Raw genomic sequence first — 25,033 nt, 5'->3', positions numbered from 1 at the left:
CTCATCTTATTTCCCCCTCGTCCAGACACTGACCTCACAATGTTCCCTTCATTCTACGCTCTGGAGAACCGAACACTCCTCGGCTGACTCCTGCCGCGGGGAGGGAGCATAAGCACGACCTGAGCTCCAGAATTAAGCATCAAATCCAACCTCAGCTCCCTGTCGTTCACCAAGTGGATGACCTCCCATTTTCTCTTATACTTCTCACAACAAAGAAAGCAGACGTTTGGCCTACTGAGTCGATTCTCTCTCCCTGGGAAACCACGTAATCAGACCCATTACCCCTCTCCTTATTGCCCTGTATCCCTGCAACTTTTGCTCTCTCACATGTGCCCATCAACCCTACTTTGGTTCTTTTGACACTCACACCAAGCAGTAAATTACAGAAGGCAATTTTGTCTGAGGAAATTGCAGCACCCAGGGGAAACGCACGTGGTCGTGGCACTGGTGGGTAGGATTGAACCCGGGACCCTCTGCTCATGCGTCCCACCTCCCAACATCACTGAGTCAAAGTCCTGGAACTCTCTCTCTCTCTCTCTCTCTCTCTCTCTCTCTCACAGCACTGTGGGTACACCCACACCTCAAGGACTGCCGCGGTTCAAGAAGGCAGCTCGCCACCGCCTTCTCGAGTCTATTAAGATGAGATGAGGGACCTTTATCAGTCACATGTACATTGAAGCACACAGTGAAATGCATCTTTTTTGCGTAGAGTGTTCTGGGGGGCAGCCCGCAAGTGTCGCCGTGCTTCCGGCGCCAACATAGCGCGCCCACAACTTCCTAACCCGTACGTCTTTGGAAGGTGGGAGGAAACCGGAGCACCCGGAGGAAACCCACGCAGACACGGGGGGAACGTACAAACTCCTTACAGACAGCGGCTGGAATTGAACCCGGGTCGCTGGCGCTGTAATAGTGTTACGCTAACCGCTACACTACAGTGCCTGCCCAACACAACAGGCTTAGGAATGCAATGAAATATAAGAAGTGCCCCAAAATATTATTACTCCAGTTTATAGAAATAAGCTCTTCAACAAAATGCAATAAAAAGCTGAAAGGTAAAGGTATACAAAGTGGAAAGTTCGCTGCACCTCCAGTTCCTTTCCTATTTCTGATACTATCACTTATATTTCCTTATAACACAGGCAGAATGGCCTGTGCCAATTCAGTTTTATATTGGCTGTCAAGGAATTCCGCCAATCCCATTCCCTCCCACAATCCTACTCCCTCCCATATGCCCATCAGCTCTTGCCCCCCAGTTCCTCTACCACCCACCTTCACTTGGAGTAAACTAAAACCGGAAAAATTACAGATGCTAGAAATCTGAAAGAGCAGAAAATGTTGGGAAAACTCAACAGGCCAGGCAGCATCTGTTGAAACAGAAACAGTTCATGTTTCAGGCTTTGGACCCTTCATCAGAACTGGGAAAGAGAGAAAAAGAACACCTTCAGCAAGAGAGAAGGGGGAGAAATGCGTAGAACAAGGGGAATATCTCTGATGGGGTGAGACCAGAAGAGTTAATGGGGGTCAGTTGGTGTGGAAGTTAGTACATTCTGCTTCTTGGTTGTGTAGTGTGTCGCTAACAGTGAGGTTGTGAGTAATGCACAGCAGGCCAGACGATACCAATAGAAAAAGGAAAAACCGAGCCAACGCGCTGACAGGCAGAAAGAAAGAGCAAGTCATCTAAAAGTTGGTGAATTCAATACTGAGTCTAGAAGGCTGCAGCATGCCCAGAGGGAAGGGGAGGTGCTGTTCCTCAAGCTGGTGTCGGGCCTCGTTGTAGCAGTGCAGGGGGTGTGGGTGGGAGGGAGAATCAAAGTGACGGGTAACCGGGAGCTCAGGGTCGCTCCTGCGGACCGAACGCAGGTTCTCCACAGAGCGGTGACCCAACCTGTGTTGGGTTCCTCCAGTATAGAGGAGGCCACACTGTGGGCACCGAATGCAGTGAGTGGATTGGAAGAAGTGCAAGTGAATCGCTGCTTCCCCTGGCTCCAACCACACTCGGGAAGCTTGACACCAGACAGGACGTAGAGCCTGCTTAATATCCACACCACCTGCAACCATTCGTCACTCCGCCGCCGACGCAGGGTAGCAGCAGTTTGTACCAACTGCTGCAACTCGTCAAGACTCCTCGGACAGCACCTTCCAAACTCATGACCTCTACCGGCTAGAGGGACAAAAACAGCAAAATTACAGGAACACCACCACCTGGAAGCTGCCCTCCAAGCCACACACCATCCTGACTTGGAAATATATTGCCGTTCCTTCAACATCACTGGGTCAAAGTCCTGGAACACTCTCTCTCTAACAGCACTGTGGGTACACCCACACCTCAAGGACTGCCGCGGTTCAAGAAGGCAGCTCGCCACCGCCTTCTCGAGCAACTGGGGACGGGCAATTAAATGTTGCCTCAGCCTGCAAAGCCCTTGAATGGAAATATTTTCTTCTAAAGAACGTGAATTTGCAGTTGGAGAATGATGGAGGAATTGAAAGTCCTGAACGCTGGAGCAGGGATGTTTGCGGCAAAGTACAAGACTAGTTTTGTCAAATTCCCAGAGAGTTAGATTGCGTCCACCAGACACGTTCTGCCCAGGGACCAACAGGAGGAATTAAAGTGGGGACCAGGGGGTTAATGACGAGGCCTGATGGGAGAGGTGAGCAAATGCTGGCTCTGGGGATGATGGTTCAACAGCCCAAACAGTCTGGGTGTACACACCATTCACTGTTACACAGAGGAAGGGGGATCGGAGGGGGAGCACGCAGTATCCGTGGGCACCCTGGTTGAGTTCGGCGTTCGGTGGGCCCCGCAGGGGACCGCGTGTTGTCATGGACGGTGAAAATTAGATTCTTCTCTGAAGTGTTCCGTGGTGCGTTTAGCGGGTGTTTAACTCTGCTGTGTTGCACGGTGTTAGTTAGTGCTGGTTTGCTGTAGTTATGTAGATGTTTAGTTTGTTTTCTTCACTTTCTGTATTAGTTGTAGTGTATTGGCACTGGTTGTCCCTTTGTAATGCTTTTAGTTAATAAACATTTATATTTTTAAAAAAAGGGGGATCAGGGGAAGGCCAGACAGGAGGGTTGAGGTAACAGGAGAACATCTGCCAGGCCTGTATAATTCAGTCAATAATATTGATGAGATATTGCAGTGAAAGGAGAAAGATAAGACCTGTAAATTTGTGCTGCAAATTCTGTCCCTGTGAGAAGCTCCTCAGGGTGACTGAGATCTCCTTCCTTGCTCGTGCTCAAGTAAAATCCTTGCCTTAACTCCGAAGAGGTAAATTGGTTTATTATTGTCACATGTACTGAGGTACAGTGAAAAACTTTGCTTTACATGCCATCCATACAGATCATTTCATCACATCAGTGCACTGAGGTAGTACAAGGGGAAACAATAACAGAATGCAGTATAAAGTGTTACAGTTACAGAGAATGTGCAGTGCAGGCAGACAATAAGGTGCAAGGTCATAACAAGATAGATTGTGAGGTCAAGTGTCCATCTTATCATATAAGGGGAACATTCAGTAGTCTTATAACAGCAGGATAGAATCTGTCCTTGAGCCTGGTGGTACGTGCTTTTGTATCATCTCTGCCTGATGGAAGGGGGGAAGAAGAGAGAATGTCTGGGGTGGGTGGGGGTTTTTGATTATGCTGGCTGCTTCACCAAGGCAGTGAAAAGTATAGACAAGAGTCCATGGAGGGGAGGCTGGTTTCTGTGATGTACTGGGCTGTGTCCACAACTCTCTGCAGTTTCTTGTGGTCCCCGGCAGAGCAGTTGCCGTACTGAGCCGTGATGCATCCAGATAGGATACTTTGCGTAGTGCATCAATAAAAGTTGGTGAGGGTCAAAGGGGACATGCTTAATTTCTTTAGCCTTCTGAGGAAGTAGAGGTGCTGGTGAGCTTTCTTGGCCATGGCGTCTATGTGGTTGGACCAGGACAGGCTATGGGTAATGTTCACTCCCAGGAACTTGAAGCTCTCAAACCTCTTGGCCTCAGCACCGTTGATGTAGACAGGAGCATGTACACCGCTCCCTTTCCTGAAGTCAATGACCAGCTCTTTTGTTATGCTGACATTACGGAAAAGGTTGTTGTCATGACACCATGTCACTAAGCTCTCTATCTCCTTCCTGTACTCCAACTCATCATTATTTGAGATACGGCCTACTACGGTGGTATCATCTGCAAACTTGTAGGTGGAGTTAGAGCAGAATCTGGCCACGCAGTCGTAAGTGTATAGGGAATAGAGTAGAGGGCTGGGGACACAGCCCTATGGGGCACCAGTGTTGAGAGTAATCGTGCTGGAGGTATTGCTGCCTATCCTCACTGACTGCAGTCTGTTGGTCAGGAAGTCAAGGATCCCGTTGCAGAGGGAGGTTAAGCCTGCAGGTCTGGCAGTTTGGAGATGAGTTTGCGCAGAATTATGGTATTGAAGGCGGAGCTGTAGTCAATAAACAATAGTCTAATGTAGGTCAGATGCTCCAGTGTAAGGCCAGGGAGATGGTATCTACCGTGGACCTGTTTCAGTGGTTGGCCAATTACAGTGGGTCGAGGTTGTCTGGGAGGCTGGAGTTGATACGTGCCAGGACCAGCCTCTCAAAGCACTTCATGATGGTGGATGTCAGAGCCAGTGGCCAGTGGTCATTAAGGCACATTACCTTGTTTTTCTTAAGTACCGGGATTATAATGGTCTTCTTAAAGCAAGTGGGAACCTGAGATTGAAGCAGGGCAGGGTTAAACATGTCTGCAAATACTCCCGCCAGCTGATCCGCACAGCATCTGAGGACACGGCCGGCGACACCATCTGGGCCAGACGCTTTCCGTGAGTTCACCCTCCAGAAGTCTCATCTGACGTCCGCGACGTGGCCTCAGGTGCATTGAAGGCTGTCGGGGCGGGTGGGGACTTTCCTTTGCCCTTCTGTTGAAAACGTGCATCAAGTGCGTTCGGCTCGTCGGGAAGGGATGCGCTGTTGTCGGTGATGCTGCCCGACTTTTTTTTGTAGCCCGTTATAGCATGAGCTCTGGCACAACTGGTGGCAGGTCTGGGATTGGATTTTGGACTGGTACGTCCCTTGGTATTGGTTTTGGTTTATTATTGTCACTTGTACCGAGGTACAGTGAAAAACCTGTCTTGCAGACCGATCGTACAGGTCAATTCATTACACAGTGCAGTTACATTGAGTTAGTACAGAGTGCATTGAGGTAGCACCGGTAAAAACAATAACAGTCCAGAGTAGAGTGTCACAGCTACAGAGAAAGTGCAGTGCAACAAGGTGCAAGGTCACAACAAGGTAGATCGTGAGGTCAGAGTCCATCTCATCGTATAAGGGAACCGTTCAATAGTCTTATCACAGTGGGGTAGAAGCTGTCCTTGAGTCTGGTGGTACGTGCCCTCAGGCTCCTGTATCTTCTACCTGATGAGAGAGGAGAGAGAATGACCCGGGTGGGTGGGGTCTTTGATTATGCTGGCTGCTTCACCAAGGCAGCGAGAAGTAAAGACAAGGATCCAAGGAGGGGAGGCTGGTGTCCGTGATGCACTGGGCTGTGTCCACAACTCTCTGCTTTGCCCCTGAGCAGGCAGACGCTGAAGAAACCATTCACACCGGGCAGACATCACAACATTCACAGGCGTGGCGCTTTACGACGACAACTCAGACTGCCACAACAACTGTCACTGGCGAGTTCACATTCAGTGGGGTGGGGTGGGGGGCAGAGGTTGCTACCCTGCTCCTAGTGGGAAGGAATTCTGCAACTTGTCCGGCCTTCAGCAACAGCGGCAAGTTCACCAGTGAATACAGGGCTCAGATTCTGCTGCTGTTGCTTCCCGTGAATCACCTCCAGGATTGAATCACAGTCACTCTTAACATAGAACACTACAGCACAGTACATGCCCTTCGGCCCACAATGTTGTGCTGACATTTTATCCTGCTCTAAGATCTATCAAACTCTTCCCTCCCACATCGCCCCTCATTTCTCTATCATTCACGTGTCTATCCAAGAGTCTCTTAAATGTCCCTAATGTATCTGCCCCCACAACCTCTGCAGGCAGTGTGTTCCACACACCCACCACTCTCTGTGTAAAAAAAAACTTACCCCGACATCCCCCTTTTATCTTCCTCCAATCACCTCCAATCACCTCCAATCAAGAATTCCTCCAATCACCTCCAATCAAAAGTTCCTCCAATCACCTCCAACCAAAAGTTCCTCCAATCACCTCCAATCAAAAGTTCTTCCAATCACTGCCAACCAAAAATTCCTCCAATCGCCTCCAATCAAAAGTTCCTCCAATCACCTCCAACCAAAAGTTCCTCCAATCACCTCCAACCAAAAGTTCCTCCAATCACCTCCAACCAAAAGTTCCTCCAATCACCTCCAACCAAAAGTTCCTCCAATCACCTCCAATCAAAAGTTCCTCCAATCACCTCCAACCAAAAATTCCTCCAATCGCCTCCAATCAAAAGTTCCTCCAATCACCTCCAATCAAATCACTCCCAATCAAAAATTATGCCCCCTCATGTTAGCCATTGTAGCCCTGGGAAAAAGTCTCTGACTGCCCACTCGATCTATGCCTCGAAGCCAACTATAGTCGTACCTCACATAACAGTTGTGAGGTGTTCCTGCTGATGATAATAGCCCTGAAAGCTGGGCTGGAGTTTGAATCTCTGGGTAACTGTCGAATAATTCTGCTTTCTATTCCACACCCAGTTCGGTCAGTCTTGTAACGTCTGCTAAGGGAAGACAATTTCCAATGAAGGGTGATCCCCGTGTTTTTGGGCAATTGTTGGTGCAAAGCAAGATCCCACATGCAGCAGTGAGGGGAGTGGCTGGTCAGTTTAGTGGTCTTGGAGTTGGATGAAGCCTAGTTATTAGCCCTGGGATAACTCCCCCATGGACAGTGAGTGGGGCTGGTTGTGCTATCAAATTGCAATGTATCTGGAAGAAACATTGCCTGTGATCCTTCCTCCTCGTGCTCCGAGGTTATTCCTGCGAATTGGAATATCAATCCCATTGTTTTTTTTCCCTGCGGCATCCACAACGTGAAACAGGTTCTGAAAGAGAAAGGTGTTGAACTCATTCAGCAGGGGCTCCCACCCTCAGGACATCCCAAAGTGCTTCACGGCCAATAGTGCATTGGGAAGGCAAGGTGAGGAGAGGCAGCTTAAACTCAGTGGGGGCAGTGTTAAAGGGGGTTCAGGTCCAGAGAGATCTGGGATTGAATGTCCACGATCTCCGAAGGTGCCGGGACAAGTTGATGACACTGCTGGCACAGCGTTCGTGATCCTCGGCTTCGGAAACCGTGAAGGTCTCGTGTTTACATAGAACATTACAGCACAGTACAGGCCCTTCGGCCTACAATGTTGTGCTGACATTTTATCCCGCTCTAAGATCTACCTAACCCTTCCCTTCCACATAGCCCCCCATTCCTCTATCATTCTTATGTCTATAAGGAGACTTTCACAACTTCAAGGGTGTCACGAAACAGTCGACAGTCATTATCTGGAACTTGCATTTCAAAACAATGTGGGAAATGTGGCAACCAGAATACGGACAGCAAGATCCCACAGAAGCAGGACTCATAATGAAGAAACACTCTGTCTGGGCAAAGCCGATTGTGGAATAAATATTGACCTGGACTCCAGGACAAAAGTAACAAACAATCTTCTGGAGGAATTGATGCAGGGTCTTGACCCGAAACATCAACAATTCCTTTCACCTTGGCAGCTGCTGCTTGAAACTGCATTCCTCCACAGATTGTTTGTTGTTCCAGATTTGACCGTCTGCGGTACCTTGTGTCCCCAGGATAAAAGCCCCTTGTTCTTCAAAATAACACCATGGGATCTTGTACATCCACTCATGGACACAGACGAGGCCTGGGCTGAAGATCTCACTGCTAAGTGAGCAATCTCTCGGCACTGCCCTGCACTTGTCAGCCTCCAGTCAGACTTGGCCCCATGATCTTCTGTCTCAGATGTGACAGCTGCCCACTGAGCCAAACCCAACACAACAGACGATAAGTAGCGGCTCAGCGTACCTCTTGTCTTCACAGGCACTGGCTGGACCTCAGTTTGAGCATTTTGTCTAGTTCTGGGCACCACTTTGTAGGAAGGACATTGGGCACAGGGATGAGGGGCAGCAGTTGTTTGGAAAGGTTATCGGTGGGGCGGCAAGCAGAGATGTTTCCTCAAAGCTTCCGTAAACCTGGTTCGATCTTGACCTTCATTTCTGTGTATTGAGTCCAAGAGCTGCGAGGTGATGTTGCAGCTCTATAGAACTCTGGTTAGACCACACTTGGAGTATTGTGTTCAGTTCTGGTCGCATCATTTATAGGAAGGATGTGGAAGCTTCAGAGAACGTGCAGAGGAGATTTACCAGGATGCTGCCTGGATTGGAGATCATGTCTTATGAGGATAGGCTGAGTGAGCTAGGGCTTTTCTCTTTGGAGAGGAGGAGGATGAGAGATGACTTGACAGAGGTGTACAAGATGATAAGAGGCATAGATCGAGTGGAGAGTCAGAGACTTTTTCCCAGTGCGACAATGGCTAACATGAGGGGGCATAATTTTAAGGTGATTGGAGGAAGATACAAGGGGGATGTCGAGTAAGTTTTTTGTTTACACAGAGAGTGGTGGGAGCGTGGAACACACTGCCAGCAGAGGTTGTGGGGACATTTAAGAGACTCTTAGATAGCCAAATGAATGTTAGAGAAATGGGGGGCGATGTGGGAGGGAAGGGTTAGATAGATCTTAGAGCAGGATAAAATGTCAGCACAACATTGTGGGCCGAAGGGCCTGTACTGTGCTGTAATGTTCTATGTGTAGTTTTCCCTGTGACGACATGGGTTTTCCACTGGATGGTCTGGTTCCTCCCACATCCCAAAGATGTGCAGGTTGATAGATTAATTGGCCCCTGTAAATTGCCCCGACTGCGGAGGTGAGTGAGACAATGCAGGGAAACATTGGGAATTTTGAGAGGGTAAAACAGGCTGGGTGCAGGATTAGTGTTACAGGGTGCTTGCTGGTTGGAGGGAACCCAGTGGTCTGAGGTGCCTGTTTCTGTGCTGTGTGATTCCATTGTTCTCAGAGCAGAGAAAGTTAAGGGGAGATTTCATACTGGTTTTCACATGACTGAAGGGTTTTCACGGAGTCGTTTGTTTCTGTTAAACAGTGTTTCCACTGGCTCGGGAGTCAGTAATCAGTGTCACAGATTTAAAATAATACTCAACTAAAAAGGCCAGGAGAAATGAGCAGAAATGTTTCACACCCAGCGAGCTGTGGTGCCCTGGGCTGCCCTGTCAGCAGGGGGCAGTGGAAGCAGCTTCAACAGCAAACTCCAAACGAAATCAGACCAAAATGTTTAAAAGGAAGCATTTGCCATATCAACTATAAAAGTTAAAAACCGTGGGCGCACTCTCAGGTAAAGAGATCAGCCACTTGCGAAAGAGACGAGGTTTCTTTGCGGAGGCGACAGGCAGCTGACGTGGATGTACCTTTGGAGATTGTGAATCGGAGGGCGTGGGGTTCAGGTGGGAGAGCGGACGAGCCTCAGGATCGGCCAATGCCTCACTGAATGGTGGAGCAGGCTCAGGGGTCACACTGCTGCGATTTCACGTGTTCCCATGTGGAAGTCAGTCCGCGCTGTAATAGACAACAGCAGAACCAAGGAGCGTACAATTAATGCTTTATTCTTTTATGCTAGCGGGAGTGAGGGATACAGAGAAAGAGTAAACAGTGTAACCCGAGCTCTGTACTGATCCCCACTCAGAGATTTACATGTTTGTTTCTCTCCTTGTATACTTAATTTAAAGATGCCTACATGCAGAGCTGCACGTACTTGGGCAGTTGCTTACAGCAAACTTTAGCAAAACATGGTAAGCCTTAAGCACTTCTTTGTTTCACCCAAGCACCTGCACATCTTGCAGTCATAACTATAGTCATGCCATGGTTGAAGCAATAACAGATGCACACCATTAACCCTTACATTTCCAGTTACCTCTTACACCTATGTTCTCCTGGGCTGATCACTCCCTCTCGTCACAGCTCCTTCCTCACACCGCTGCCCCCACCTCCCAAGCCCTGTACCGGTCCCTCTCCGGTTCCTGACCCTGTTCCATTGAGCACACTCCCGATGGGCCCCCACTCTGCTGTCAGACATCACACTAATCAGAGCAGGGTCCCATCCTGCAGGGACCCACCCGCCTGTGTGAGGAAGCAGAACTACAAAACATCCAAACGGGGGAAAGAGGAGCAGAAATGCTGGCAGGGACCAACTGGCTCAAGTCCATTAGGACTCCCCTTTCTACTGAAGATGTTGCATATAAGACATAGGAGCAGAAGTTGGCCATTCGGCCCATCGAGTCTGCTCCGCCATTCTACCATGAGCCGATCCATTCTCCACTTAGCCCCACTCCCCTGCCTTCTCACCATAACCTTTGATGCCCTGGCTACTCAGATACCTATCGATCTCTGCCTTAAATACACCCAATGACTTTGCCTCCACAGCCGCCCGTGGCAACAAGTTCCACAGGTTCACCACCCTCTGGCTCAAGAAATTTCTCTGCATCTCTTTCCTGAATGGGCGCCCTTCAATCCTGAAGTTGTGCCTTCATGTACTAGACTCCCCTACCATGCGAAACAACTTTGCCACATCTACTCTGTCCAGGCCGTTTAACATTTGAAATGTTTCTGTGAGGTCCCCTCTCATTCTTCTGAACTCCAAGGGGTACAGCCCAAGAGCCGTCAAACGTTCCCCATATGTTAACCCTCTCATTCCTGGAATCATTCTAGTGAATCTTCTCTGAACCCTCTCCAACGTCAGCACATCCTTTCTTAAATAAGGAGCCCAAAACTGCACACAGTACTCCAAGTGAGGTCTTGCCAATGCCTTATAGAGCCTCAACATTCGGCCTCGGCCAAGTGAACTCGGCCTCTTTGAAGGAGGATGAAGGGGGGACCTGATAGAGGTGTATAAGATGATGAGGGGCATTGATCGTGTGGATAGTCAGAGGCTTTTCCCCAGGGCTGAAATGGTGGCCACAAGAGGAAGCAGGTTTAAGGTGCTGGGGAGTGGGTACAGCGGAGATGTCAGGGGTAAGTTTTTTTTACTCAGAGAGTGGTGAGTGCGTGGAACGGGCGGCCGGCAACGGTGGTGGAGGCAGATACGATAGGGTCTTTTAAGAGACTTTTGGATAGATACATGGAGCTTAGAAAACTAGAGGGCTATGGGTAAGCCTGGTCATTTCTAAGGTAGGGACATGTTTGGCACAACTTTGTGGGCCGAAGGGCCTGAATTGTGCGGTAGGTTTTCTTTGTTTCTAGCATTACATCCCTGCTCTTACATTCTACTCCTCTAGAAATGAATGCCCACATTGCGTTGCATTACACGGACATTGAGACCTGAGGGCAGAGCATTTAAAACAGAACTGATTTATTAGGAACAGATCCAGAATATTGAACCCCAGTTCAGTTATCGGGGCCAGTAACACAGCATAACCAATACAAAACAACCCCCAAAGCCAGGGAGTGATGAGCACCAGCAAGAATTGCAGAATCTAATGCCTCTCTCAGTTGTGACCTTTCATTTCAGCAGCTGCAATGGTAAAGTACTCCATACATGCAGCATATTTAAACTTTCTGCCCAGTGTGAATCCGCTGGTGTCTCAGCAGATGGGACGACTGAATGAATCCCTTCCCGCACTCCAAGCAGGTGAAAGGCCTCTCCCCGGTGTGAGCCCGCCGGTGCATCACCAGGTTGGACGAGCGAGTGAAGCCCTTCCCGCACTCGGAGCAGGTGAATGGCCTCTCGCCGGTGTGAACCCGCTGGTGTTTCACCAGGTATCTCGACTGAGCGAATCCCTTCCCGCACTCGGGGCAGGTGAACGGCCTCTCCCCGGTGTGGACCAGCTGGTGCATCAGTAGGTTGGACGACTGGGCAAACCCCTTCCCGCACTCGGAGCAGATGAACGGCCTCTCCCCGGTGTGAATTTGCTGGTGCTTCAGCAGGTGGGACGACTTAGTGAACTCCTTCCCGCACTCTGAGCAAGTCAACAGCCTCTCTCCAGTGTGAACCCGCTGGTGTGTCAGCAGATTGGATGACCGTGTGAATCCCTTCCCGCACTCGGAGCAGTTAAACAGCTTCTCTCCAGTGTGAACTCGCTGGTGCGTCAGCAGATGGGATGACTGAGTGAATGCCTTCCCGCACTGACTGCAGGTGAACGGCCTCTCTCTGGTGTGAACTCGCTGATGCTTCAACAAGCTGGATAACTGAGTGAATCCCTTCCCACATTTAGAGCAGGTGAACGGCCTCTCCCCGGTGTGAACTCGCTGGTGTGTCAGCAGGTGGGACGACAGAGTAAATCCCTTCCCGCACTCAGAGCAGACGAACGGCCTCTCCCCGGTGTGAACTCGGTGGTGTGTCAGCAGGTGGGACGACCGAGTGAATCCCTTCCCACACACTAAGCAAGTGAATGATTTCTCCCTGATTTGACCCTGTTGCTGCCTCAGTGGATCAGAAGACATAGCGAATTCTTTGAACACTTGGAGCAGTTTATCACCAGTAGGATGTGCTGGGTTGTTCTCAGGGCCCTGGATCAATGGCTTGAGGACAATGGTGTTTCAACGAGAGGGAAAAAACAGTGAACTTTGTTCCTGACACAAAACTGATGCACAAGTTTCCAGCTGGGATAGGGAATTGTACCTTTTCTAAGAATAAACAGCTCACTGATACAGTACTTTTGTCAAAGAAATATTTGCTCATTCCATTAGAGACTTAAGAAAATATTTGTGCTTTCTCTTGAGGTTGGTTCATCAAAATCTCTCACACACACAGAGAAAACGTTTGGTTTCTCCTGGCTGTGACTGGCACACTATCTTCTCTGGTTGTGTAACTGGTTAAAGCTCTTTCCTCCTGAACATTCACAGATAGGAGTCTTGCTGCCACATTGTGGTTTGTAATCTCTTCTCAGAAATAAAACAGGCAAGCATCTTCTCTTCCTTATTCAAAGTTCAATGATATTCAGGTATCGGTGAATTGACTGACACTGCAGATCTGGTGTGACGTTCTGTTTGAAATTCGTATCAATCAATCCTCTGCTGTAATAAGAGGTTACAAAAATCATCAGGAGGTACAGGACAGCAAATCAGGACAGATAATTTCAGTCTACACGGGCAGTTGTGATTATTTGATGGCACTCTGGCTTCTGTCAATATAGTTGAGTCTAGGAGACCCACTCAAGAGAATTTAGTAGAAAATTAAAGATTCAGTATCATACTCTGAGATCGCTGCACTATTTGGGGGAGTGGGGTGGTGACATCTTGCTCAAGAGTCTCTAAACTGAGATACGTAAGTGAACATAAAAGTCCTCTGGCACAGTTTCCTTATTTCCTTACAACATAAGAAGCCGTGTTGCCCACAGAGCAACCCCATTCCTCCACTAACTCTCTCTATTCTCTTTGCTTTCCTATCTACTGGGGCAATTCATAGTAGATTATTAAGCGACCAACTCGCACATCGTTTTCATGTGGGAGGAAACCAGAGCACCCAAAGGAAACTCAAAGTCACAGGAAGAACGTGCAAACTCCACGCAGACAGCATTATAAAGGTCAAGGTCTAACCCAGATGCTGGAGCTGTAAAGCAGCAACTCTACTTCATGTTATGCCCGCATTCCCAGGATGATTCATTGGTTGAGCGACTTTAATTTCATGAAAAGACCACAGAAGTTAGGGTGGGAGCACAAGAGATTGTTTGTTGCTCCAGATTCCAGCTTGTACAACCTGCTGGAGCAACTCGATGGGTTGAGTAGCAACTGTGGGCAGAAAGGAACTGTCAACGTAATGGGTCAAAACCCTGCATCAGGACTAAGAACGGCGAGGGGAGATAGCCAGTATAAAGAGGAGAGGGGAAGTGGTGACCCAAGGGGTGGGTGAAGGCTGACAGGCAGATTGAACCATATAGGAAAGGGAGTTGGGAGACAGAGGCAAGTGGATGATGGATGGAGGCAGACAAAACAAAAAGAGGAAAATGGAGATAGCTGCTGGAGCGTGATAAGCAGAAACACAAAGGTTACCAGTGCTGGAATCTAATAAGTAAGGAAGGCGATAGGCGGAGAAGGCAAGGTGGTTCACCTCGTAACAGAGCAAACGGCGGGGAGATCGGACAACAACAGTCGTACCTCACATAAGCTGCACGTCGGAAAAGTGTGCCGAACCCTTTTCACCTGCTCTGCACTTTGCACACCCAGCCTACAAACCAACAGGACAGATTGGCGGCGGCGGGAGCAATGGCCGCCTTCCCACCCACAATCCCCCGCGGTTCAGAAACCGCTGTATCGGCCCCACGGGGCACGCTGGGAGGGCTGGCGGGACAAAGCCGCGCCGCCCCCGGGCCCGGGATGCGAACAGGCCGAATCGGTCGCCGGTGTGGCGGCCCGCCGCCCGTCCTGATCCTTCCCCCCATCCCAGGACTGCTCCGCTTACCGGCCTCGGCCTCGGTTAGAGCCGCGCCGCGGCGGGAAGCCGCTCACCGCCGCCTGGGGGGAGAGGAGCGTCGGCGCCGCAGGTCGCCGCCGCCCATCGTCGTGACGTCACGCCCAGGCCCCGGCGTCCGCGCATGCGCTCTCGGGTCCTTCAGCCGGCATAGGCAGCTTTCTTCGCCGAGGGGTTTCTGGGTACTTACGGCCGCCATGCCTCTGGCGATACGCGCTTCACCTGCCCGTAAAGGAGAGGTGACACCAGTTCCAGCCTACTCCTCCATTCAGTAGCATTATGGATGATTTGTGACCCAACGCCCAGTAACAATCTTCACCCAACATCAATTCCCATTTGTGAAAAATAGTTCCAGACTTTTACCACCTAGGAATATTTCACCATGTTGCTCTCGAAAGATAGCGGCAGAAAGACAAGATAACAGAAGTCTCAAATCGTTTACTCCCCACCCTATCAGTTATCTTCATTATAAAATCTTAAATCAGATTTAAATATCAAATGTGCAGGAGCAGAGCCATTAAAAAGACAACACACTAGGTGTCAAAGATCAAGGTGATTTATTCGGCATTTGTCAAGAACATTAAACTTCAGCCATGGGCTGTAAACATCAGCAGAATGAACCCAGGCCAGGACAGTGAACATGGTCCAACCCTGGATATAACCCTGGATATAAGGCCAGGAGCAAGAACAGGAGAATCCAGCTCCTACAGTTACTCATGGACTCGCTGGTGATTCTGCAGACTGGATGACCTACTGAATCCCTTCCCACACTCGGAGCAGGTGAATGGCCTCTCCCCAGTGTGAACTCGCTGGTGATTCCACAGGCTGGATTGTTGGGTAAATGCCTTCCCACACACGGGACAGGTGAATGGTCGCTCCCCAGTGTGAACTCGCTGGTGATTCCGCAGGTTGGATAGATGGGTGAATCCCTTCCCACATTCGGAGCAGGTGAACTGCCTCTCCCCAGTGTGAACTCGCTGATGGGTTTTTAGGTTGGATGACTGAGTGAATCCTTTCCCACACACAGAGCACGTGAATGGCTTCTCCCCAGTGTGAACTCGCTGGTGTTTCTGCAGCTCGGATGACCGATTGAATCCCTTCCCACACTCGGAGCAGGTGAACAATCTCTCCCCAGTGTGATCTCGCCGGTGTATCAGCAGATCGGATGACTGAATGAATCCCTTCCCACATTCAGAGCAGGTGAATGGTCTCTCCCCAGTGTGAACTCGCTGGTGTATCACCAGGCTGTCTGACCGAGTAAATCCCTTCCCACACTCGGAGCAGGTGTACGGCCTCTCTCCAGTGTGAATTCCCTGGTGTTTTTGCAGGTCGGAACACTGACTGAATCCCCTCCCACACTCAGAGCAGGTGAACGGCCTCTCCCCGGTGTGAAGTCGCTGGTGTTTCATCAGAATGGATGACTGAGTGAATCCCTTCTCACAGACAGGGCAGGTGAACGGTCTCTCCCCCGTGTGCACCCGTTGGTGCGTACGAAGGTTGTGTGACCGAGAGAATATTTTTCCACAGATTGAGCAGGTGAACGGCCTCTCCCCACTGTGAACTCGCTGGTGGTTCTGCAAGTGTGATGACTGAGTGAATCCCTTCCCACACTTAGAGCAGATGAACGGCCTATCCCCGGTGTGACTGCGGCGGTGTGTTTCCAGATAGGATGGGTAAATGAATCTCTTCCCACAGTCCTCACATTTCCATGGTTTCTCCCCAGTGTGACTGATCTGGTGCCTCGTCAGTCCGGGTGCTTGACTGAAGCCTTGACCACACTCAGAACCCGCAAACCATCTCTCCCCGCTGTGAATGGAGCTTTCTGCTTCCACGTCCAAAGGCTGCTGAAGTTCAGATCCCTGTGGATTGAGAGACCCTTGAAGGTCACGGCATGCTGTTTGGTTTGAGCTTTGTGCCTGTGAATCCTCCATCAATGACACCCTGTGAAATGAATTTAAAGGGAGCATGAGAGAAAGGCAGCACACAAAGCAGAAAGGCAGCTTCTGAAATTTCGGAAACTGTGTGACCAGCATCAGAGTAAAGTGATGCTGAAACTGGTGGCTTTATTATCACTAAAAAATTTCACGTCATAAGATAAGGTTTCTTTATTAGTCACATGTACATTGAAACACACAGTGAAATGCATCTTTTGCATAGAGTGTTCTGGGGGCAGCCCGCAAGTGTCTCCACGCTTCCAGCGCCAACATAGCATGCCCACAACTTCCTAACCCGTATGTCTTTGGAATGTGGGAGGAATCCGGAGCACCCGGAGGAAACCCACGCAGACACATGGGGAGAACGTACAAACTCCTTACAGACAGCGGCCAGAATTGAACCCAGGTCGCTGGCGCTGTAATAGCATCGCGCTGACCGCTACACTACCGTGCCTAAGTGATTTGGATCATCGTAAAACCCAGCTGGTTCGTAGATGTCTTTCAGGGAAGGGAGATGGCCCACACTGGACTCTGACCCCCGTGGGAGTAGGAGGAGAGAGCAGCGGAGAGCGCGGGTAGGGGGTCGGAGCTGGTAAAACGAGGGGCTTCACCCTTGGTGATTCCAACCTTCATCACAACTCTTTTTTGTTCTCTAGTTCACTTTCCCCGATTCTCCCTCAATCTCCCTCCACATATAAATACCGCACGCCCCCCCCCCAGCCCATATCCACAGCCACCCCCTCCGCCTGCCATTTCCCCGCAGCCTTCCATCACACCACTGAAAAGACCACCCCGATCATTCCCTGGTTTCGCTCTCCGCCCAGATTTCCCCCTCTCTCCTCTGAACGTGACTTCTCCTGGTGTGCCCGCCTTCAAATCATGCTGACGTTTTTGTGGCTCCTGATCCGCTAAATCCCAGCCTGTCCAACACTTTCCATCACTGAATCCATTAAAATCACCTCCCCCACCTCACTCTCCATTGCTTTACCTGTTGGGTTTTGGGGGGGGGGGGTGGGGTTGTGTCAATTCACCCTTTCACCCCGAAACGACATGACATTGACGTTTTATTCAGAGCCGCCAAGACCCGCCAGATCCCGGTGTCTAAGCCGCGGCGAGCAGAGCATGGCGCGTTTCATTACCTGCGCTTCCGCAATCTCCGCAAGACGACTCACGGCCTCCGCGCCCCTGACAGCTTTGGATCAGTCGGTGTGTCCAGCGTGATCCTCCAGCCGCCCATCCTCTCTGCTCGTCTTCCTCTCCCCGGCGAGGTCTGCTGGAGCGTCTCAGACCCAGGCTCCCAGTGCAACTCCCTCCCCGGGGCTCTCATTTTACACCTTCCCTCGGTTGCATATCTCTGGAACGGGACTTCACCCGGTCAGAATCTTCTATGACCGATCCATGATTTTCATTCTCTGATTACAGGGGAGATGCCGACCCCACACCCTGCCCACCCAGGGAAGTAAACCCTGCCCCCATCTGCTCCCTCCACCCCTGTTGGCTCGTCAGCCTATCAAAGGGGGTGCAGCGACCAGGAGGGGACACATTGTCCCTGGTCACCTGCCTTCCACAGGGGGATCCAGGGACACAGAACTGGCCCTCGCCCGAATCTCCGTTATCATCTTGTCTCCCGGAATTCCACAGCTTGGTTCTGCGAGAAGGTCATTGACCTGACACACAAACTCCATTTCTTCCTCCGCAGATGCTGACTGACCTCTGAGTATTTCCAGCGTTTTTCTGTTTCTATTCCGCTGACCGGGTTGGTCTCTGGTCACCAGAACCTCGTGGTCTGCTAATAAGACAAGATGTCTTTATTAGTCACATGTACATCGAAACACACGGTGAAATGCATCTTTTGCGTAGTGTTCTGGGGGCAGCCCGCAAGTGTCGCCACGCTTCCGGCGCCATCATAGCACGCCCACAGCTTCCTAACCCGGATGTCTTTAGAATGTGGGAGGAAACCGGAGCACCTGGAGGAAACCCACACAGACACGGGGAGAAGGTACAAACTCCTTACAGAGGGTGGCCGGAATTGAACCCGGGACGCTGGCGCTGTAATAGCGTCATGCTAACCGCTACACTGCCGTGCCTCTGTAGGTTGATCAGGGCAGACCCAGCACCTCTGCTCTTCCCATCCATTTCCCAGCTGTGGGCCGAGGGAACCTCACAACAGGGACAGAGATGTGATCAATCATCACAGACGTGTAGAGAGATACTGCACAGGCCTTTTGGCCCACCGAGTCCCTGCTGACCATCAACCAGCCCTGTATGTTGAACCTGCATTGTGCAATCACTAGGAAGGCACTCCAGTGACACTACTTTCTTTTAAGGAGGTTCAGCACGTCACCAAACACTCGAAGAAATTTCTACAGATGTACTGTTGAAAGTATCCTGAATGGTCACATCACGGTCTGGTATGGCAACTCGTATGCCAGAAGCTGCAGAGAGTAGTGGACTCAGCCCAATACATCACGGGCACATCCCTCCCCACCGTCAGTCATATCTACAGGAGGTGCTGCCTCAAGGCAACGTCCATCATCAAAGATCCCCACCATCCGGGCCATGCCATCTTCTCACAGCTACCATCGGGCAGGAGGTACGGAAGCCTGAAGTCCCTCACCACCAGGTTCAGGAACAGCTACTTCCCTTCAGCCATTCGGTTCTTGAACCAACCGGTACAACTTAATCACTAGAGTTTAGAAACACTGTGACCACTTAGCAGTAAAATGGACTTTGTTTTCTTTTGTTCTAATTCTGTTCTTCCTTGGAAAAATTGTGTATAATTTATGTTTATATTTTTCTTGTGAATGTTGCTTATCTGATGCTCTGTGCCTGTGATGCTGCTGCAAGTAAGTTTTTCATTGCACCTGCGCATACATGGACTTGGGCAGATGACAATAAACCTGACTTTGCATTAAACTATTTTATTCACCACATTCCCATCCACTCCTCCTCCCTCCCCGCCCCCCCCACTTTCTACCACTCATCTACTACACACCAGGAGCAATTTCCAGTGGCCTACCAAACCCACACACCTTTGGAATGTGGGAGGAAACCGGAGCACCCGGGGGAAACCCACGCAGACACGGGGAGAACGTGCAACCTCCACACGGACGCGGCTGAGGTCAGCATTGAACAGGGGTCTCTGAGGCTGTGAGGCAGCGACTTTACCAGCTGAGCCACCGTGCCACTCTCTACTTCTATGCTGCATCGGCAGAGAGGTCTGGAATGGCGGATACATGCACCGTGGCTTGCTGGGGTTTCTCTGCAGAAATACTCGCCAATAGCGCTGTTCAGCTCAACCTCCTCACCAAAACCGCAACGCTCCCTCACTGCTGCATTAGACTTTTAACCACGATTGTTGTCCTCAAAATCTCTGGTTGAGGTCTCAGCCGAAAACCTTCTGACCCAGAGGTGAGATGTGCTGTGCCATGAGCCAGAGTACAAAAGGCAGATAAAGTAATGGAGAATAGGGTAAGGTCTTCAATGAATATTTCTGGCAGTGTAGCGGTTAGTGTAACACTATTACAGTGCCAGTGACCCAGGTTCAATTCCGGCCGCTGTCTGTAAGGAGTTTGTACGTTCTCCCCGTGACTGTGTGGGTTTCCTCCGGGTGCTCTGGTTTCCTCCCACATTCCAAAGGCGTTGGGAAGTTGTGGGCATGCTACGTCGGCGCCGGAAGCATGGCGACACTTGCGAGCTGCCCCCAGAACACTCTACGCATAAGATGCGTTTCACTGTGTGTTTCGATGTACATGTTATCATAGAGAAGGTCATGGGGATTCAAGGAAGACGAAGAAGAAATCTTAGGAATTATAAGAAAATTGGGAAAGTTTGTAAAATGGTCAACTTAAAAGGCTTATAAATTAGAAAGGGATGATGGGAAAGTAGGGCAATAGTGGTGATGGCTTAAAGGCACGGTAGTGTAGCGGTTAGCACGACGCTATTACAGCGCCAGTGATTGGGGTTCAATTCCCGTCGCTGTCTGTAAGGAGTTTGTACATTCTCCCGTGTCTGCGTGGGTTTTCTCCGGGTGCTCCGGTTTCCTCCCACATTCCAAAGACGTACAGGTAGGTTAATATGGGGTTTAAAATGGGCAGCGCGGACTCGTTGGGCCGGAAGGGCCTGTTACCACGCTGTAAATAAAAAATTTAAAAGAAACAGGGTGGTACTAAGGGCAGGGAAATGCTTAGACAGCTGGCTGGAGCTGACCTTTTTCAGATCCCTTTCAATAACCCTTGAATACAGAGGAGCTGGGTTGACGACATAGTAATGTCCTTTTTTTTAATTGAAGAAATATCAGTCCAGTTTTTTTTGGTTTATTATCAATTTTTTTTGATTTGGGGGGTTTTTCTTTCAAATAATTAAATTTCATTTCTTTTCAATCTTTCCTTTTGTATTTGTTCACTTAATAAGAGAGCGGGAGGTCTAGATTACTTTTTTTTACTCCTTGTGATTATATATATTAACTTTAAGAACATAGAACAATTACAGCACAATTCAGGCCCTTCGGCCCACAAAGCTGTGCCGAGCATGTCCCTACCCTAGAAATTACTAGGCTTACCCATAGCCCTCTAATTTACTCAGCTCCACGTACCTATCTAACAGTCTCTTGAAAGACCCTATCGTATCCGCCTCCACCACTGTTCCCGGCAGCCCATTCCACGCACTCACCACTCTCTGAGTAAAAAACTTACCCCTGACACCTCCTCTATATCTGCTCCCCAGCACCTTAAACCTACGTCTTCTTGTGGCCTGATTGTTATCCTGATCTCTTTGCACCCATATGTATAATTACTAATGTTTTATATATGTTATTTTGTACTAATTTGAAAATTAATAAAAAGACTGAAAGAGAAAGATAGCTGGCTGGAGCTGAGACAAAAAAAATGGAGGTTAGAATATAGTTTGGGTGCAGGACAACGGATCGTGAGGTAAACTGAGTCAGGACAGAAGACCAAGACCATAAACCAGGGCACCTAAATTGCAGGGAGAATGGGGGAAACTGCTGTTTGGCAAAGGAAGTGAAGTCCCATTTGTCAGGCAGTTGGAGGCAACCCCTGCAGAGATAAAACAAAGATCAAATACCACAAAGAGAAGCGGGTTATTGGTGAAATTGTGGCATGTAACTATTACAACACGACTACAACAGAGTTTTGGCTCAGTGGAGTATGTTTGAGCTTTCACTCGAAGTGCTCCCCAGTGTTCACTGTAACAGGACCTGAGTAAACCGACTTGTTCAAGAAACTCACCACTGCCGTAGGAGAGATTTTCTTTGTGTGTCGTCTCGATCTGAGCCGGAATTAAGAGGGTGACTGGGCCCCATGTGAAAGCCACATTCAGGGTTCAGGTCAAACACACAAATTCCTCCAACAGGAGAGGACAGTGATGTTTTGAAACGTATTGATATTACAAAAGAGGTGTTGGCGGTCTTGAGGCACATAAAGGTGGATAAATCTTCAGGGCCAGACCAAGTGTATCCTAGGGCATCGTGGGAAGCAAGGGAAGAAATTACTGGAGCCTTGGCAGAGACATCTGCATCACTGTTAGCTACAGGCAAGGTACCAGTATACTGGAGGGTAGCTAACGTCATGCCTTTATTTAAGAAAGGCTGCAAGGACAAGCCAGGGAACTACAGGCCAGTGAACCTAACATCAGCGGTGGGAAAGTTACTGGAGCGGATTCTGAGAGACAGAATCTACCTGCATTTGGAAAGGCAAAGACTGCACAGCATGGCTTTCTGCATGGGATGTAGCATCTCACAAATTTAGTTGAGTTTTGTTTTGAAAAGGTGGTCAAGAGGATTGATGAGGGCAGGGTAGGAGATGTTGTTGACACGCACTTTTGTGAAAGTCAATCTGCGCTGCAATAAAGCAGACAGCAACAGAACCAAGGACCGTACAATAAGTGCTTTATTGTTTGACGCTAGCGGGAGTGGGGGTACATGGAGGAGCAAACAGTCAGTGCTGCTCTTCCCTGCACATGGCCCGACTCAAGAAATACAGGGTGCTAACTTAGCTTAAATACATTGTTCTCCGGCGAGCGTCCGCTCCGAAACTCCACCCACCCCCTAAGCCGTGCACCTACTGCACAGGCGAACCCATATTTGGGTATGCTTGATCAGCTTGCGCTGCCATTGGTCAAAATGAGGCTGCCATGTGCAGCCTTACATGTTAACACGTCCTTCACAGCTGAAGCCTTCTGTTCCACCCCGTTTCCTTGTGGCCTTGAGGTTTCATAGTTCAGTAACTTCTTATCACGCCAAGCAGACTACAACTAGCAGATGGCTTAATCTCATTACAACAGCAAAATAACCAGTAACCCTTTGTTCACCAGAGTTCCCATCCCATTGTCCTCTACACTTTGGCTTTTGACAAGGTCCCGCATGGTAGGCTGATCTGGAAGGGGAGATCACATGGGATCCAGGCTGAGCAAGGAAAAGTGGATACAAACTTGGCTTGGCAGAAGGAATCAGAGAGTGGAAGTGGAGGGTTGTTTCTCAGACTAGTAGCCTGTGACCAGTGGTGTGCTGCAGGGATCGGTGCTGGGTCCACTGTTGTTTGTCATCTATATATTAAACGATTTGGATGAGAACGTTGTTGGCGTGGTTAGCAAGCTTGCAGTTGACACCAAATCGGTGGCGTGGTAGGGAGTGAAGAAGGTCGTCTGAGGTTACGACAGGATGTAGATCAACTGGGAAAGCGGGCAAAAGAACGGCAGATGGAACGTAACTCAGACACGTGTGAAATGATGCGCTTTGGGAAGTTAAACCCGGGCAGGACTTACACAGTAAACGACAGGGCTCTGGAGAGTGTTGTAGAACAGAGAGACTTGGGAGTATAAGGACATCGTTCGCTGAAAGTGGCAAGACAGGCAGAGAGGCGGTGAAGGCAGCGTTTGGCACACTTCCCTTCATCAGATGGGGCAGTGAGTACAAGAAGTGGGACGTCATGTTACAGCTGTACAAGACGTCGGTGAGACCGCGCCTGGAACATCGCGTGCAGTTCTGGTCGCCGTACACGGGAAGGATGTGATTAAGCTGGAAAGGGCACAGAAACGATTCACGAGGTTGTTGCCAGGACTGGAGGGCTTGAGTTTTAAAGAGAGGCTGCACAGGCTGGGACTGTTTGCCCTGGAGTGAAGGTGGCTGAGGGGTGACCTTATAGAGGTTTATAAAACCATGAGAGGCATAGACAAGGTGGATGGGCACTGTCTTGTTCCCCAGGGTAGGAGAGTCTAAAACTAGAGAGCATCAGTTTAAGGTGAGGGGGAAAAACTTAAAATGTTTTTTTCCCACACAGAGGGTGGAAATATATGGAATGAGCTGCCAGAGGAAATGGTAGAGGATACAACTTTGTTTTGAAGATATTTGGATAGGTTCATGGATAGGAAAGGTTAATAGGGAATTGGGCCATGTGGATCGAGCTCAGGAAGGCATTAGGGCTGGCATGGACCAGTTGGGCCAAAGGGCCTGTTTTCATGCTGTGCAACTACGACAAAAGCCAGGCTGCAATATTTTCATTGCACACTGGTGAGACTTCCGCAGGAGCATTCGAGTTCTTGGCCCCATTCTGAATACCACATTTTAGGGAGGTATTAGGGACCTGGAGATTATAGCTGTGCTGAGTTATGGGACTTCAGTTATCTGGAAAGAGACTATTGAGCAGAGAAGCTTTCAGGGATATTTAATACAGGTGTTCAAATTGATGAGGCACTTTCAAGATAAACTTTCCATGAGAAAATTTTTCAATATAGGTTGCTACTGGGAGTTTCACGGATCATTTTGTTCTGTCAGTTTTGTTCTAATTGTGTTCTTTCTTGTAAAATTGTGTATAGTTTATGTTTAATTTATGATATTCTTGAAATGCCGCTTATCTGATGCGCTGTGCCTGTGATGCTGCTGCAAGTAATTTCACTGTACCTGTGCACACACGGACTTGTGCAAGCGCAGCCATGGCTGCTTCATTACCCAGAACCCCCATGAGCCAGAAACCACTCTATCCAGCGCGGTCTTCGGCTACGCGCATGCGCCGCAACGTACCCGCAGTGCATCCTGGGCAGGCCTGGCAGAAGCGGGGAATCCCCGGGGCTCGGGTCCGGAGCGCGGGCGGAGGAAGGACAGGGGAAAGGGCCGGGACTGGGAGAGGCAGCCTGCGGCGTTTACCGGAGCCCGCACCGATTCTCCCTCAGCGGGGGGGGGGGGGAGCAGCGCCGCTCAGACCCGCACCGACCACCGGCTCCTACCTGCTGCCGACCCGCCGGGGTCTCCTCGCCACTGCCCGCATGCGCGGGATTCCCGCACCGTTTCCGGTTTCCGGCGCCTGCGCATTGGATTCCGGTACCGCCAACGGCGGTTTCTGGGGCGCGCAGATTTCTGGGTAAAGACGCAGCCATGGAAGTGATCAGCGAGCACCGTCTCAGCTTCCCCAGATCGCTGAAATCCAGTGACTAAGATAAGATAATATAAGATCTATTTATTAGTCACATGTACAGCGAAACACACGGTGAAATGCATCTCTTCCGTAGAGTGTTCTGGGGGCAGCCTGTAAGTGTCGCCAGGCTTCCGGCACCAACATAGCGCGCCCACAACTTCCTAACCCGTACGTCTTTGGAATGTGGGAGGAAACCCGCGCAG

General features: G+C 49.8%; 1 protein-coding gene across 1 annotated transcript in view; it reads right to left on the bottom strand.

Moving 5' to 3' along the window:
- Nucleotides 1-24,707, bottom strand: part of LOC127576402 (zinc finger protein 721-like) — a 37,767-nt gene extending 13,060 nt beyond the window's left edge. Inside the window, exons 1-8 of the mRNA XM_052026913.1 lie at nucleotides 24,643-24,707; nucleotides 18,113-18,190; nucleotides 15,182-16,408; nucleotides 14,506-14,670; nucleotides 14,229-14,421; nucleotides 11,614-12,579; nucleotides 6,937-7,036; nucleotides 1,886-2,161 (exon numbers count right to left, since the gene is read on the bottom strand). Of these exons, the coding sequence (XP_051882873.1) occupies nucleotides 1,886-2,161; nucleotides 6,937-7,036; nucleotides 11,614-12,579; nucleotides 14,229-14,421; nucleotides 14,506-14,670; nucleotides 15,182-16,398 (2,917 nt within the window). The 5' untranslated portion in view covers nucleotides 16,399-16,408; nucleotides 18,113-18,190; nucleotides 24,643-24,707. The remainder of the gene's footprint in view (nucleotides 1-1,885; nucleotides 2,162-6,936; nucleotides 7,037-11,613; nucleotides 12,580-14,228; nucleotides 14,422-14,505; nucleotides 14,671-15,181; nucleotides 16,409-18,112; nucleotides 18,191-24,642) is intronic.
- Nucleotides 24,708-25,033: the final 326 nt, after the last annotated feature.

The sequence above is a fragment of the Pristis pectinata genome, chromosome 12 (genome assembly GCF_009764475.1).
Source record: "Pristis pectinata isolate sPriPec2 chromosome 12, sPriPec2.1.pri, whole genome shotgun sequence".
Classification (NCBI taxonomy): Eukaryota; Metazoa; Chordata; class Chondrichthyes; order Rhinopristiformes; family Pristidae; genus Pristis; species Pristis pectinata.
Note: the sequence above shows the minus strand (reverse complement) of the source record. Positions and strands in the feature narration are given on the sequence as shown.